Source organism: Myodes glareolus, chromosome 11 (genome assembly GCF_982192425.1).
Source record: "Myodes glareolus chromosome 11, mMyoGla1.1, whole genome shotgun sequence".
Lineage (NCBI taxonomy): Eukaryota > Metazoa > Chordata > Mammalia > Rodentia > Cricetidae > Myodes > Myodes glareolus.
Window position 1 is genome coordinate 25,192,388 of NC_142036.1, and position 14,453 is coordinate 25,206,840.

General features: G+C 41.4%; 1 protein-coding gene across 4 annotated transcripts in view; it reads right to left on the reverse strand.

The window, feature by feature from the left end:
• Positions 1-5,436: 5,436 nt before the first annotated feature.
• Cpsf2 (cleavage and polyadenylation specific factor 2) overlaps positions 5,437-14,453 on the reverse strand; it is a 29,759-nt gene continuing 20,742 nt past the window's right edge. For all 4 annotated transcript variants that reach the window (XM_048449478.3, XM_048449476.3, XM_048449477.3 and 1 more), the window contains exons 11-15: positions 12,733-12,885; positions 11,825-12,050; positions 10,485-10,784; positions 9,006-9,140; positions 5,437-8,638 (exon numbers count right to left, since the gene is read on the reverse strand). In XM_048449478.3, the coding sequence (XP_048305435.1) occupies positions 8,546-8,638; positions 9,006-9,140; positions 10,485-10,784; positions 11,825-12,050; positions 12,733-12,885 (907 nt within the window). In that variant the 3' untranslated portion in view covers positions 5,437-8,545. The remainder of the gene's footprint in view (positions 8,639-9,005; positions 9,141-10,484; positions 10,785-11,824; positions 12,051-12,732; positions 12,886-14,453) is intronic.

Here is a 14,453-nt window from a genome sequence, read left to right on the forward strand (position 1 = left end):
TAGCCTGCACAGTCAGATGAGCACAGATCCAGCAAGCGGCAGTCTTTGGAGGCAGTACAGGAAGGACCAGAAGCCCACAGATTGACTCCAAACCAGCACATCCCTCACTCACCCATAAAGAGTTTATGAGAAGCTGCTAGAGACCACATTCCTGGATAAACACGCTTTAGAATTCTCATGCAGCCCATGGATTTTCTGTTTTGAACAACAGAGGGCTATTTTCTCTTAGTCTGTGGAACAGAATACAACTAGCAGCAGAGACAAGATTCAGTAACTCTAAGATGAATGCATTATCTCACTGATCAAACTGGAAAGCTTGCTGCGTTGTATGTGTTAGACCTGCATTAGGCCACATGGTAGGAATTCCCCTGTTGTTAAGGAGACGTTGTGAGTGATACAATTGGAAGTTATTTTAGAAGGTTCTTGTCTAGCAGCTGAAAGGATAAATCTAAGAGTGCCTTTTTGTAGACAAAGTGGCATGTTAAAAGCTCTAGCTCACCAGTAATCAGCTCTGTGACTTTGAAAAGCTATTTAGACCCCCTCAGAGCAAGTTCTTTTAAATTTGAAAATGGAGATGACACCTAGCCTTAGAGTCATAATGCAGTGCCAGGAGGCAATGCCTGTGAGTGTGGCATTTAATCGTGAACATGTGCTGGCATGCTGCCTGTGCACACACCAAGGGCTTTGGGTAGTTCATACCACTGATCCTGGGAATGGTGCAACCCCCATCCTCACTGACTTGAAGCGTCACAAAATGATGGCCATGGTATTTGAAACCCTTGACTCTTGAGCCTTCACTCTCAAGCCCTATGCTTATGGAGTAGATAGATATCTATCTTGCTTCTCTGATGTGGGATGCCCTTCTGTACACTGTAAATATGTGGTGCCTTTATTGGTTGATGAATAAATATGCTTTGGCCTATGGCAGGGCAGAATATAGCTAGGCGGGAAATCTAAGCAGAGATACAGGTGAAGAAGGGTGGGGTCAAGAGAGACACCAGTAGCCACTGGAGCAGCAAGATGTACAAGAGAACAGGTAATGCCATGAAACCATGTGGTGATACATAGATGATTGGAAATAGGTTAATTTAAATGTAAGAGCTAGCCAGAAATAAACCTGAACCATCAGCCAAATAATTATAATTAATAATTAATATCAAGCCTCTGAGTGATTATCTTATAAGTCGCTGCGGGATTGGGCAGAATACAGAAAAACTTCCGGCTATACCTCCCAACATGTTCTTCTACCTTTTGATAACAGCTACTTAAATCCTCATGGAGAAGTCTGTGGAGGGCCGCAACCACATTCTCCATTGCTTCAAGGGACAAAGGTAGAGATTGACCTCTGTGACCTCAAGGTGTGGTGGTACACGCCTTTGGTCCTGATGCCTGGGAGGCGGAGGCAGATTGACCTCTGTGACCTCAAGGTGTGGTAGTACACGCCTTTGGTCCCAATGCCTGGGAGGCAGAGACAGGCAGATCTCTGTGAGTTCAAGGTGTTGTAGCACACGCCTTTAATCCCAGCGCATGTGCTTGGTAACTTACTACTGCTGTGTCCCTGCCTACTTCCGAGGCATCATCTGGGATAATGGGCAGCGGACCAATCCAAGAGTGACACGTCAGAAGCGAGGACTGTTTCCTTTATAAGGGCTGGGTTCCCCTCATTCTGGGTCTCCGCCATGTAAGCTTATGCTCTCCCTCTCAAGACGCATTAAAGCTTTTCTGCAGAAGGATCCTAAGTGTCCCGCGTCGTTCTTGCGGGCGAGACGGTAGCGCGGGACAGAAGTCTCCCTATCTGTACCTAATTTTGCTAAGAACACCACATTCGCCATGAAAGTATGTCATCGAGGGAAGGGCCAAACCATTCTTTTACTAGTACCATCAAAGACTGTTAGACCTGTTGCCTTTCTCGGAGACAACTGAGATTATTGTCTCGATAAGGTCCCTTGGTTCCTGGTGTGGCCAGGGATAGTTTCTTCAGCTCATATCTGAAGAATTCTGATAGCACATGAAAATTATTCACTGGGCTGGACATGGTAGCACACACCTTTAATCCCAGGATTTTTCTGTGAGTTTGAGGACAACCTGGTCTACCTACCCAGACCCAGGCCAACCAGGGCTCTATATGGAGACTCTGTCTCATACAAAGCAAAATAAAAAAAAAAAAACTATTAAACACTATTGGGGGCATTAAGGTGTCTCAGAGGCTTGAGCTCAGTTCCTGAGACCCACATGGTAGAAGGTGAAAAACAACTCCAACAAATTGTTCTCTGACTTCCACATGTGCACGATGACACACATAATTAATTTTTAAAGACCATCATATACTGAAATGCTTATCATGTCTAAGAACTGGAGGGCGATCAATGGCAGATTTTAAGCCTCAGTTTCCTCATTCAGCAATGGGGACTGCAAGTTGCCCACACTGTCCACAACTGTGAAGACTGAGGCAATGTATGTAAAGCACTTAGCACAGCATAGGGTACAAACAAGACTCAGCGATAATTACTAGAGGTTAGGGGCTTGGGGTTCACGTTTGTTTCTTTTCCAAAATAAGGAAAAAAATATTCCCATTAAGCGAGCCAAGTCTGTAAAATGAAAATAATTATGGTCATAGAACCCATTTTCCCCACAGGTAAGAGCAAGTCCTAATAGGTTGCCCACATCAGTTATGTAACTGGGCTCCATCCTGAGCTTCCTACGGAAGCATTTGTCCAGGGGCATATTATTCCACCCACTCCAAACTGTTAAGACTGAAAAATGAATGTTTTATAAAAGAACAGCGTTCAATATAGTGCACTTGGTCCTGACACTCCTAAAACTTGTTAAGGGGGTGGATGATCCAAATGAACTGACAGTCAAAGTTCTTTGGCAAGGACAGTTATAAAATCATGCTAGCACGCTGCTTCAGACCTGCTAATGTTTTCTAGCTTAGAAAACGAGACCGAGATCACTACAGCTCCTTCCTTTTCATCCATTCCTCCACCAAGACCCCTCCTTAGTAATCACTATTTCATCTTTGCTTGCCTGGACAGTCAATTTAAGGCTTACTGACAGAGTAGAGAGTTATGAGGAAAACAGTTAACAAAACAGCCACAACAGGGGGTGAAGACAGGGCCCAGTGGTTAAGAGCACTGGCTGCTCTTCCAGAGGACCCAGGTTTGATACCTAGCACCCACACTACGGCTGTAATTCTGGTTCCAGGGGACCTGATGTCCTCTTCTGACCTCTGTGGGCACCAAATACCCACACGGTGCACAGACAAACATAAAGACAAAACACTCATACACAGGAGATAAAATAAATCTTTAAAAACAAAACAAACAAAACCCATCCAAAACAAAGTCCAAAGAGTACAGTGCCAGAGTAGAACCCTTCAGAGCCAGTATGTTGTTTTACCAATCCAAGCACTGGGTGAACTGGGCTGACTTTAAGGTGCCAGCGTGAAGACGTCCCCTGTGGGGCTCACTGCTAGGTGCTGGTGGGTGTCGAGTAAAGTGAGGGAACCTGTCCTTGAGTAGTGATGGACAGGAGCTTGTAGCAAAGGACCAGCCCATATGGATGGGTATGGAGGGCGAGGCGTTAAACATTAAGAAGTTAGGAAGGCTGGAATAAACTCTGTGAAGGAGATTAGAACCCAGAACTTGTAGATTTTAATAGGTACTGATGGGTGAAGAAATAGGTAGCCATCCACACATAAATTTTCCAATTTGTCCACTGAAAGGCTACAGCAGCAGTGACAGCACAGGTGGCAATGAGCTCAGCCCAGCATCACCCTCAACCCTAAAATCATTCTTCTCTAAAGTAACGGAGATGTCTGTGGGGAAATGGTTGATCCCAGGACTGGAGCATTCAGGATGGCACCCTGTGGTACCAGAAATGCAACAAAGTATTCCAAGGAGCATGAAGATCATGTCAGGACACTAGAGCTTGCCTGAAAGCACCCAGGAGCCCTGCAGATACAAAGTAGGGAACAGTGTTGCCTACTGATAGGAACAAATGGGATGATGAAAGCACCTGACAGATGGAATGTCAATCAACTGTGAACACAATGGTAGAGTGACAAAATGCTGTTTGGCAATAAGCGATTCAAGTAAGAATCATTAACGGAAGCTAAAACTAGAGTATAAAGTTTGAAAAAGATTACCAGTCTCAAAGTTGTCCCCCACTCCAATACTTATTCGTCCTTAGTAAGTACCTGTGGGGTTCATTTCACTTAGGATATCAAAACACCACGTGGTGGGGAAGGCATGCAAACTGCTGGTAATGCACACCTTTAATTCCAGCACTCAGGAGGCAGAGTCAGGAAGATCTCTGAGTTCGAGATCTGGCCAGCCTGGTTTATAGAGGGAGTTCCAGGACAGCCAGGGCTACACAGAGAAACCCTGTCTAGAAAAACCAAAAACCAACCAATGAAAAACTTTGAAGACAGCATGCCCAATTGTTAAACTTTAGCATGACTAGTAATGGGGGAAACTGACCCATGTACCTCCTGACATCATATAGAGAATGGCTTTTCTGAATCTAATCACTAATAAATAGCCCCCAAACCTATACATAGTGAGGTTCACTCTACAAAGTAATTGGCCTGCACTCTTCAAAAACGCCCAGCCTGTGAGAGAGAAAACAAGAAGGAAACAGATTAGGGGATTCAAATGTCTGGACCTCACAGCTTACAAACACAAAGTTGCCCAGACGGTGTGAACACTGGTGCAAAATACAGTGAACAACGAAACAGACCCAGGCGAGCAGACACAAACTGGGATTTTGTCAACTCATTTCCAACAAGGCAAAATAATTTGATAAGAAATTCAACAAGTGACATCAGGCCAACTGGACATCCACGTGCAGAAAATGAAATTAGATGCTTACCTCATAATTCAACAATGGCTAAAAAAGTGAACAAAGACAAAACAAAAACCTACCTGCAATAGATGGAACTCTATTATAAAAAAATAAGACTATCTTTGCAACTTTGGGTGATGCTTCTTAAGGATGGTTTATAAAAGCAAGATGGCTTAGCAGGTAAGTACTAATCACCAAGCCTGCCCACCTTAGTTTGATCCCAGGAAGAAGAGAACAGATCCCTGTGAGTTGTCCTCTGACCTCCACACATTACGGCAATTGTCCACCTGCTCCCATCAGAAATAAATTAAAACATTCAAAATAAGAGATTGCTTTTTAAGAATGACACCAATAATACAGGTAATTGAAAAGAAGAAAAAAATGGACCTCAAAATTATAAATTTTGTTTCAAATCACATGACCAATAAAGTGAAGACAAGCACAGAAATATTCACCACTTATATATAGAAGAATCTAGACAACACACAAAGCTTCTAACAATGAAAAAGACAATTTACAAATGGACAAAGGAGTTGGAGACATTACTCCAAAAACATATAAACATCCAATAAGCACAAGAAACACAGCATGTTCAACATCATTGTTTATTAACGAAATACAAAGCAAAACCTCCAGGCAATACCTCCTCACAGGCTAGGGATGGTAAGAATAGAAGATGTAGTCAAGAATACATGTGACCAAAACAGAACCTTTACACATAAGCCAGTGAGAACACAAAATGGCACAGCTACTTCAAAAGACAGTCCAGAGTTCCTTATATGGTTACCCAGAGTTCCTTATATGGTCCAGCAAGCCAATTCTTAAGCATACACACAAGAAAATTTAAAATACAAATGTTTATATTTTTAAAAATCTTATACAAGAGTGTTCAATGCAACACTTTATATAGCAGCCAAAAACTAGGAACCACTCAACGTACATCAACTGATGAATATGACAGCCAAACAAGAGCAGCATATAACCGTAAAATGGATATTGAAAGTGTACACCTATAATGCCAGCATTCTAGAGGCAGGAGGATTATGAGTTTGAAACTAGCATGAGCTATACAATGTAAGACTATGTCTCAAAGCAAACAAAAATGATGCTAATACATTACTACATTAATGAACCTTGAAAAACAAGGGTTAAGTGAAATGAAGGCAGACACAAACGGCCACATGTCGCATGATTCTTTCTTATGAAATTTCAGCAGAGACAGATTGATGATTGACTGGGGAGAAATGAGGTGCAAATGGTTACTGGGTTTCTTTCTGGAATGATAAAAAAAAGTATTCTGGAATTACATAGTAGTGGTTGGACATTCTGGATATAGCAAAATCAGTGAATTGTATAATTTAAGAGTTAGTATTTTATGATATGTAAACTGCAAAAACACAAAAAATAGGTGAACAAGTCACCTTATAAAACTGTTTTCTTCGCTATTGTTTCAGGTCAACTACTGAGTCACAAAAATATAGAAATAACTACAACAATACTTGACATGGATAATTGCACTGCAACAAATGCAACAAGCAACCCCCACCCTCCAGCCCTGGGCCTCACACATGCTAGGCAAGTGTTCTTCCACTGAGCTATATCAGCAGGCCCTCTTCTTCTGAGCAGGGTCTTATGTTGTCCAAGCTGGCCCTCACCCAAGTCTGAATGAAGCAATGCAACTACAGGCACATGCCATCGGCCCAGACAAAATTTCTCTCTAACAAAGCTGTTTGTGGTTATCAGCTGATAGCTAAATGCTGGACTTGTTCTCGCTTCTCAAAGCTTCTCTGCACTCATGATCTATCTCACCATTGTCTTTAAAAGTCATGTTTTTCTTACGTAGCTGAGACTGTGATGAAGGTCTCCATTTCGGGAACCTTAGGATAATGTCATTTAGACAAGGCAGAAGTGCTGTTCTCTAAAGGCATTATGCAGAACAGCCATGTTCAAGTACTGCTTTAAAATTTAATTCCTGTTCATAGGACAGCAGAAAGGCTAGGCAAGAAGTAATTTTAGATATAGATATTACCATGTAATAGGTATAGCCAGCAACTTTATACCATGTAATAACTGCAGGTTATCTTCCCCCGGGACAGAAACAGAATATAGGCTTCCTCTATATCAGAACGGGAAAACCAGGAATGTTTCAAGACTGCTAAAAAAAGGCACAATCTTTACCTATCTCTGCAACACTACTGTGTACATCTCGTTTTCAGTATGAAAGGCTACAAAACTTGCTTCAGTGCTGTAACCCACAACAGAAGGCTCTGTCAGCACATGAAACTGAATAACTGGCAGATTCTAATCTGACAGTGGACCGCTGGGTTAAACAAGATTGAGACTTCTCTAAATGCTACTGTGCAGAGAGGAGGATTTAAAGCTTCAGCAAGCATCAAGGACTGCCTTGATTACGCTGCCTTCTAAGAAATAAAGCAACAGGCTACAATGGGACAACATGGTTCATTGTTCAAGTAACTGGAGTTGCATATTTTCAGTTTTTACTCTTAAGCAGGATTCTTTGTACTACATCAAGAGTGGCAATTACCCCAGTTAAGTACTATTTCTGTAGTAATAGCATAAAATCCAACCGCTATTTACATAAACTTAGAAAACAAGCTAAGAAAGGAAAACATTTATACCCTTTAATTAAATTACACTGTTACCTTATAAAAATGTGAGGGTCAACATTTGCTCTTTAAAAAGAGCATTGGATAATTTCAAACACAGCTGCTTGGTCAACAGTTTAAATGTATCTAAACAAAATATATGCAGAACTGGGAACACACCAGGCCTTCTTTTTGCTGGTTTTGAGACAGGGTCTCAATATGTAAGCTCAGGCTGGCCTCTAATTCACAATCCTCCTACACCAGCTTCCTGAGTGCTGTTGGGATTACAGGCATACATACCATACTCAGCTTCAAGGCTTTCTTTTAGATGACATTTATTCAAATGATGAGGCTATAAATTCAAATTGAACAACAAAAAAACTTCATACACAAGAAATGGGAGAAATAAACATTTATTCGAAACTAAACATGTGTGCAGCCTCACACTACGATGAAGGTGGAGGGCAGAGACTCCATGTGGAGGCAACTGCACATCAGAATTCAAAAAGGAGGAGCAGCACAGCACATTCTTTTTAAAATGTATTGCCAGTTTCCTGTTTGTGTTTGTATCTTTTATAGCACATCTTTTCTATGTAATTCTCCCTTTTCATTCCAGGAAACATAAGAAACTGCCTGCATGAAAGCATCCATACCAGTTTCTGTAAGGCCATGAACTGCTCCGCTAAGTTGCACTGTTTGTTTGTTTTTTTTTTTTTCAAGTAATGAACCCTTTGGACCAAGGGATCTGCAGAGGAAATCAACACCTTCAGTTCTGAGCCTGTCTCTTCGTTACGCCTCTAGCATTCCGCAAGGCAGAGAATTTACAAAATGGGTTTTATTTACATTTTCTTTCTTTCTTTTTTTTATTCAGTACTGGGAATCAAACCCAGGGCCTTGCACATGCTAGGCAAGAGCTCTACCACTGAGCTACACCCCAGGCTCTTGATTTATATTTTTCAAAATCTAATACATGCTCACGTTTTCTGGCAGATTCTTTTTGTATGTTACAAAACAAGACAGTGAAAGTTTAGCCTCAGATGAGAATTTTTTCCTCCTGAGAAAGGTCAAGCAGACACTTCCTGACATCATGTCCTTTACACAATGGCATACTGTTCATATAAAAGGTCTCGTATCCTATAAAAGTCTTGACAAAGGCAGCCTTCTAACCCGATGCGTCCAGTTTCTGTCTAGAAAAACAGTTTAAAAGTTCTTTAGTATAGCTTCCATTCATCAGCATTCAGAAACAATAAGCAACATCTATAACATGGACCACTTTATGACTGGTCAGGAAATGGGTTGCCCTGACTCTGGAATATAAGTACAGTACTGTAGTAATGAGTTTTTATAGACACATAAATGTCAGGACTCAGATTATAAAAATTTACTTATAAAATTATGTACCATGTATCTGAATCATTGCTATAAGCCTTTAAGGCCATCATTATGAATATAAATGGCTGGTTTTCAGTTTTATGAAATTATAAGAACTATAGAATTAATGTGTTTCAGAAGCACATACATGTTCAATGCAGCCCTCACAAAAAATAAACTTACTCTGCGGACTGCTACTTGATTGTTGCAGACAAGTACGCCCCCTACAAATTCTGCTTGAATCCCCTCCCGCAAAAGAACTTGCTTGAAGTCAGATAGTCTTGGTTCATTCATAAAAACGGACTGATGTCCAGGAACCTTGAACAAAGTCAAAGGGGAAAGATTAGCTTCAGTAAAACAGTAGGCACAGAGTGTACCGGATAAAGTGGGACACAGCACGATCTCTAAGGCATTTTTATTATTCCCTCAAGTCCTTTGACAGATCACGTCAAGACTGTAAGTTACATTCCAAGTTTGTCACTCTGGTTCTACTTTTTGTCACTTACCATTATAAAGCCCTTCACATTTTCTGATGTTTCACAATTTTATTAGTCATGCCTCCTAATAACAGAGACTCGAGGTAATATTACGCTTTTCACCTACCCACTTGCTGGAAGGGTCAACTAGAGTGTCAAGAGGCAGAACTGCACTGAAACCTCATTTCCAGGTCCCCAGTCCCCTGCTTAGTTCAGAGTCTAAGTCTTTCCTAATCCCACTTCCACATTCCCTCCTCCTCAGAGTGACTGCAATGGATGCTTCAGGCTGAGAATCAGAAAGGCAAGTGTTTTTGCCTACTCTAAAAGTGCTTTGAAGAGCACTATAGCTTTAGTACAGAGAAAATCTTTTTCCTTCTCCTCCCAAATTCAAGAGTAGTGCTAGATCAAAAGCCAGCAGAAGGGACCGTCTCTCTCTTTCAACTCCATGGTGCACTAAAGACGTCACTTGACAAGTCTGTAGGACTCTTACAGTATTAATATTGCTGTTTTATTGCCTAGGAGCTTTTCTAATTAACTAGGTCCCTCTTGAGAACATGTAACTCCTAGGCGAGCATTAAAGTTGCACTCAGTGGCAGACGTTTAACTGCATCGAAACCAAACTGATTTGAATGGAACTGACAAGACAGAAAAATGGCATTGTTAGAGAACTCCCATCTCATCACTGGAGGGCCTCAGAATCAGACTCTGTATTTCAAAATCCACACTGAAAACACAAATCACAAACAACTGCATTAGCAGCTAGGAGGGTAATATGGCACACATGAAATGAAAGCAGAAAGGAGGGCCAGGGTATGAAGGAGAAGAGAAAGAGAGAACTGACGAAAATAATCTGTTTAAAAATAAATAATAAAACATAATAATATATATTCTAGTTAAAATGTTTAATAATTAAAAACAAGATTTGGAAAAGGTTTCCTCTAAATTATCATCCTCTGGCTGCAAAGACTGAGACACATGACCTGGGTAATGCTTTGTAAGAACTCCAAATTGGCCCCCACACAATATTTAAGCAGCTAAAACCACAATGGGGAACTAGCAGGCGGACAAATGGAGACAGTTGGACTGGGGATGTATCTCAATGGCAGAGCACATGGCTAGCATGTGTGAGGCCCCATCAATTCCCAGACCACTAAGCAGAGAGACAGAGAAAGCAGAGGCTTCTCACCTCATGAGGCGGCAAAGGCTCCAGGGTGGGGATGATCTCAGTCTCTTCACCCAATTCCTTGTCGTCATCTCCAAACAGACTCTTCATGGCCTTCTGCTGGGCCATGGCACTGGAATCTGAAGGGGCATCCACTTGCATTTCGGAGTCTTCTCCATCGTCCTTGAGCTCTCCTTCTTCCAGAATAACTCCTGTGTCCACTTTGGAAACTCTCATGTCTAAGACACCATCTATCCAAGCTAATTCGGCATCTTTGGCTTTACAAAACTGAAGGGAGCTGACAAGCGAGTCCTTTAATCTGACCTGGAGACGCAAAGAGAGGGGAGGAACAAAACCCACAGGGTTTATGTTAACAAATCAAACACAGTCTTTGCCATTTTCTGGGAATATGATAAACATCTGAAAACGCCTCTCCTCAGATGTCAACCTTCACAGTGACATAATTATCTGTAAGAGCCTGGGGATCCTTGGCCACTTTCCAAACAAGGTTCTCAATCTGACTGCACAACAGAATGATGTGGAGTCCCCATCCCACCCAGATACTAACACTGCGGTGTTACCTCTAGTATTTCTAGTGTAATCATTGAAATTAAGACTGGAACATCTATATCTGCTGCCTTAGAGTGCTGGCGTCTGTGCTTTCTGGAATGTGCCATGTAATTTCACACCTCCATGTTTCTTTCTCTTACTAATCCAGAAAAACTTTCTGCCTGGAAAGTTCTAACTTCTTCCGGATAGAGCCATCACACCTACCTTCAACAGTCACTATCTGCCACAACCAGATAAGACTATCTCTTCTAACTAGCCATTTTCTGTATCTGTCTATTTCTCTCAATTAGGAGAACAACTGTGGCATCTGTTGAGTTCTTTAAACACTTTTCTTGAGGCTGGGTACAGTTGTACATGCCTATAATCCCAGCAGCACTTTGGAGGATGAGGCAGGAGAATCGAGTCTGAGAGTAGCATGGGCTACACAGCCAGGACCTGTCATTCTGACAACACTTGTCATTCCCTCACATTGGTCCTCTGGCCAGCGCTGTCTATCTAACTAGAAGACTCTTTCCCCGACTGTACTGACAAACTAGCTAAGCATCCAATAAGAGCCCGTTTAGTTATCATTTCTTCCAGAAAGCCTTTTCCAAACTTCCAAACTTGAGTAGGAGCCCTCTTCTAGCACTTCGCACACTGTCAAAGGAGTAAGAGTAAAGGGAATTAGATTGGTTTAAACATCCCGAACTATGGGACTGTTAGGGCAGAGAGCTGCACCCACCTCATGCACCATATTCCTAATGTACGTGAGCTAGTACATAGTACAACAGCAATGTCTATTTCTTCATATTTACCTGGTAGATATGTGTTTCGCTTGTGGCATCAACTGTTTCGTGTAGCTTTGGCATGTATACTTTAATATCTTTCCCACCAAATGCACGGCAGCACTCAGCCAGATCTTGACTGGCCTCTGGTGGGCCATGGACAATGATCAACTGCCGTGGTTTCATCTGATTGATGATCTTTTTAATGGAGTCTCCATCAGAGCGTCCTTCGTAGTCTATGTAAGTAACCCTGGCTCTGTAATTAGACATCATTATTCAAGCTCACTTTCTTGGTAAGCTAATTCTAAAACTAAGCTTTTATCATCAGGAAAGAAATGCACATAACTTATGAAGGGGAAATTGTGAAATGCATGTTACAGTATGTATCCCAAAAAGCCCTGTCCAAGAATATATACAAAAGATATCACTGGACAAAAAGATCATTTGTTCTCTGGTGATTCAAATTCTAAAATAATCACCTCTTGGCAGTATTAACTGTATTATGCAGGAAAGAGTTTCTTAATTACTTCTGGTCCTGAAACATTTTCAGCCCCCAAGCATTAGAATGTCTAAGTCAAGGAGGACATTTCATGAAATGAGCAGCAACACAGAAGAATTAGCTTCTCAGCTGCACTGTTCTCCCACCTGCTACCAGACTTATTAAAAAGGCCGGAAATAAAGTCTCTTCATATAAATGTACAATTTAATGTTCAGCTCCTCCCCATCCTACCACTAAGCCAATTACTTGGATATTCAAGGATCATCAATGAGAATACCACCATACTTAACAGGCCTTTTCACAGAAAAGCGAATTTTAAAGTATGAACTAACTAGAGGCTCTGCTAAAATCTCACTTTTGAAACAATGTATGTTATATAACTCAAGGGCTTGAAACTGTATTTTAAACCCTAATCTCCAAACCCCATGAAGGTACTTACTTTATCTCAATAGACTCTGTTGCAGAAACACACTTGGTGGGAACATCAGACAGGTCCTGATCCATGGGCTCATCTCCATTTGTCAAACCAGATTCTAATTTGCTTTTTTCTTCTTCAGTAGCCTGAAGTTCTGGCACTAAGAAATCTTCTGGTCTAAACAAAGAGTCTCTAATTAGACATGTGGAAGGCATGCTAACATTATGTAACATATGTAACTGACTAATATGAGGCATAATTTAAAGACTCCTCATGTATTTTTAAGACTTATTCATTTAACTCAAAGCTAATTAATATACAATATCAATCATCATATGATTACATGTATTATGGTTTCATAACCATTGAGGAGTGCTATTTATTTATTTAGCTAGCAGTACTAAGCACTGAACCCAGGACACCTTGCACAAGCTAGGCAAGCATGCTATTTCTGAGCTATACACCCTCAGCCCAGGAGTGCTCTTTAAGCATGCTGTAGACTGCTGAGACCCCCCTGAACTTGTCAAGAGACAATCTGAATGGCCGTAGCAAGCACAAGCACTCTCGAAATCTGGGCCTGCACTTCTTTCTTTCTTTCTTTTTTTTTTTGGTGTGTGTGTGTGTGTGTGTGTGTGTGTGTGTGTGTTTTGAGACAGGGTTTCTTTTGAAGTCCTGGCTGTCCTAGAACTAGCTTTGTAGATCAGGCTGGCCTCGAACTCAAAAGCCTTCTGAGTATTGAGGCTAAAGGTGTGTGCCACCACTACTCGATGGCCCTACATTCTTTTTATAATTATTAGTGTGAATGTATGTATGTGTGACCCAAAACATAGTTCTCCCTGTATTACTGAAAAGAGCAAGACACCTGTTTTTACAATTCTCTAGCACCCTGTGAACAGCCTTCTAACTTTCTAGTTCATTCTCACTTGTCTCTGAGAACCCAGGCTCTGTTCTCTAACAACCAGGTTGTTACAGCTTCTTATTCCCATAGTTAACATCTCCAACTGTAAACCACAGAATAACAATAATAGTAACAACAACTTAAAGCACATTTAGCATGAATCCAGGCTAGAGACCGTAAAAACAAATCTCACAGGCCGGAGTGTAACTCAATGATAGTAACTGCTTAGCATGTACAGGGCCTGGGTTTGATTACTAAAGCCCTACCCCTGTACCCCTGAAAAACCCTAAGCAAAAACAACAAAAACCTCCCACAACTTCATTTAATTTGTATCCACTTTCTCAGCAAAGTCAAGAAGTACCCAGGGCAGTGAGATGGCTCAGTGGATTAAGGAAGCTGCTGCCCAAATTGATAACCTGAGTTTGCTCTTCAGAACCTACAGTAGAATGAAAGAACTGACTCTTCCAAGTTGTCCTCTGGTCTCCACATGGACATGTATATGAGGTGTGCACACGCACATGCATGTACACACAACAGTAAGCAGCTAAGAAGCAGACTGGTCACTTACCAGATGAAACTAAACAAACACCAGCATTGTTTACATTGCCATGTTTTCTCTCTCTTTTTTTTTTTTTTTTTTTTTAGAGAACTATATAGACAATGGAACTTTCTTAAGTAAGCCCAAGGATGATCTAAGTCTACAACCTGCTCAACAGCATTATGGAAGTACTAGGCAAGTATAAATTACATGCTTATAATCCTGGCTCCAAAGCGGGATCAATGGTCAGAGAGACAAGGAAGGGAAAACACGAGAAGAAGCATCAGACATGGTGCATTCGGCTGAGGC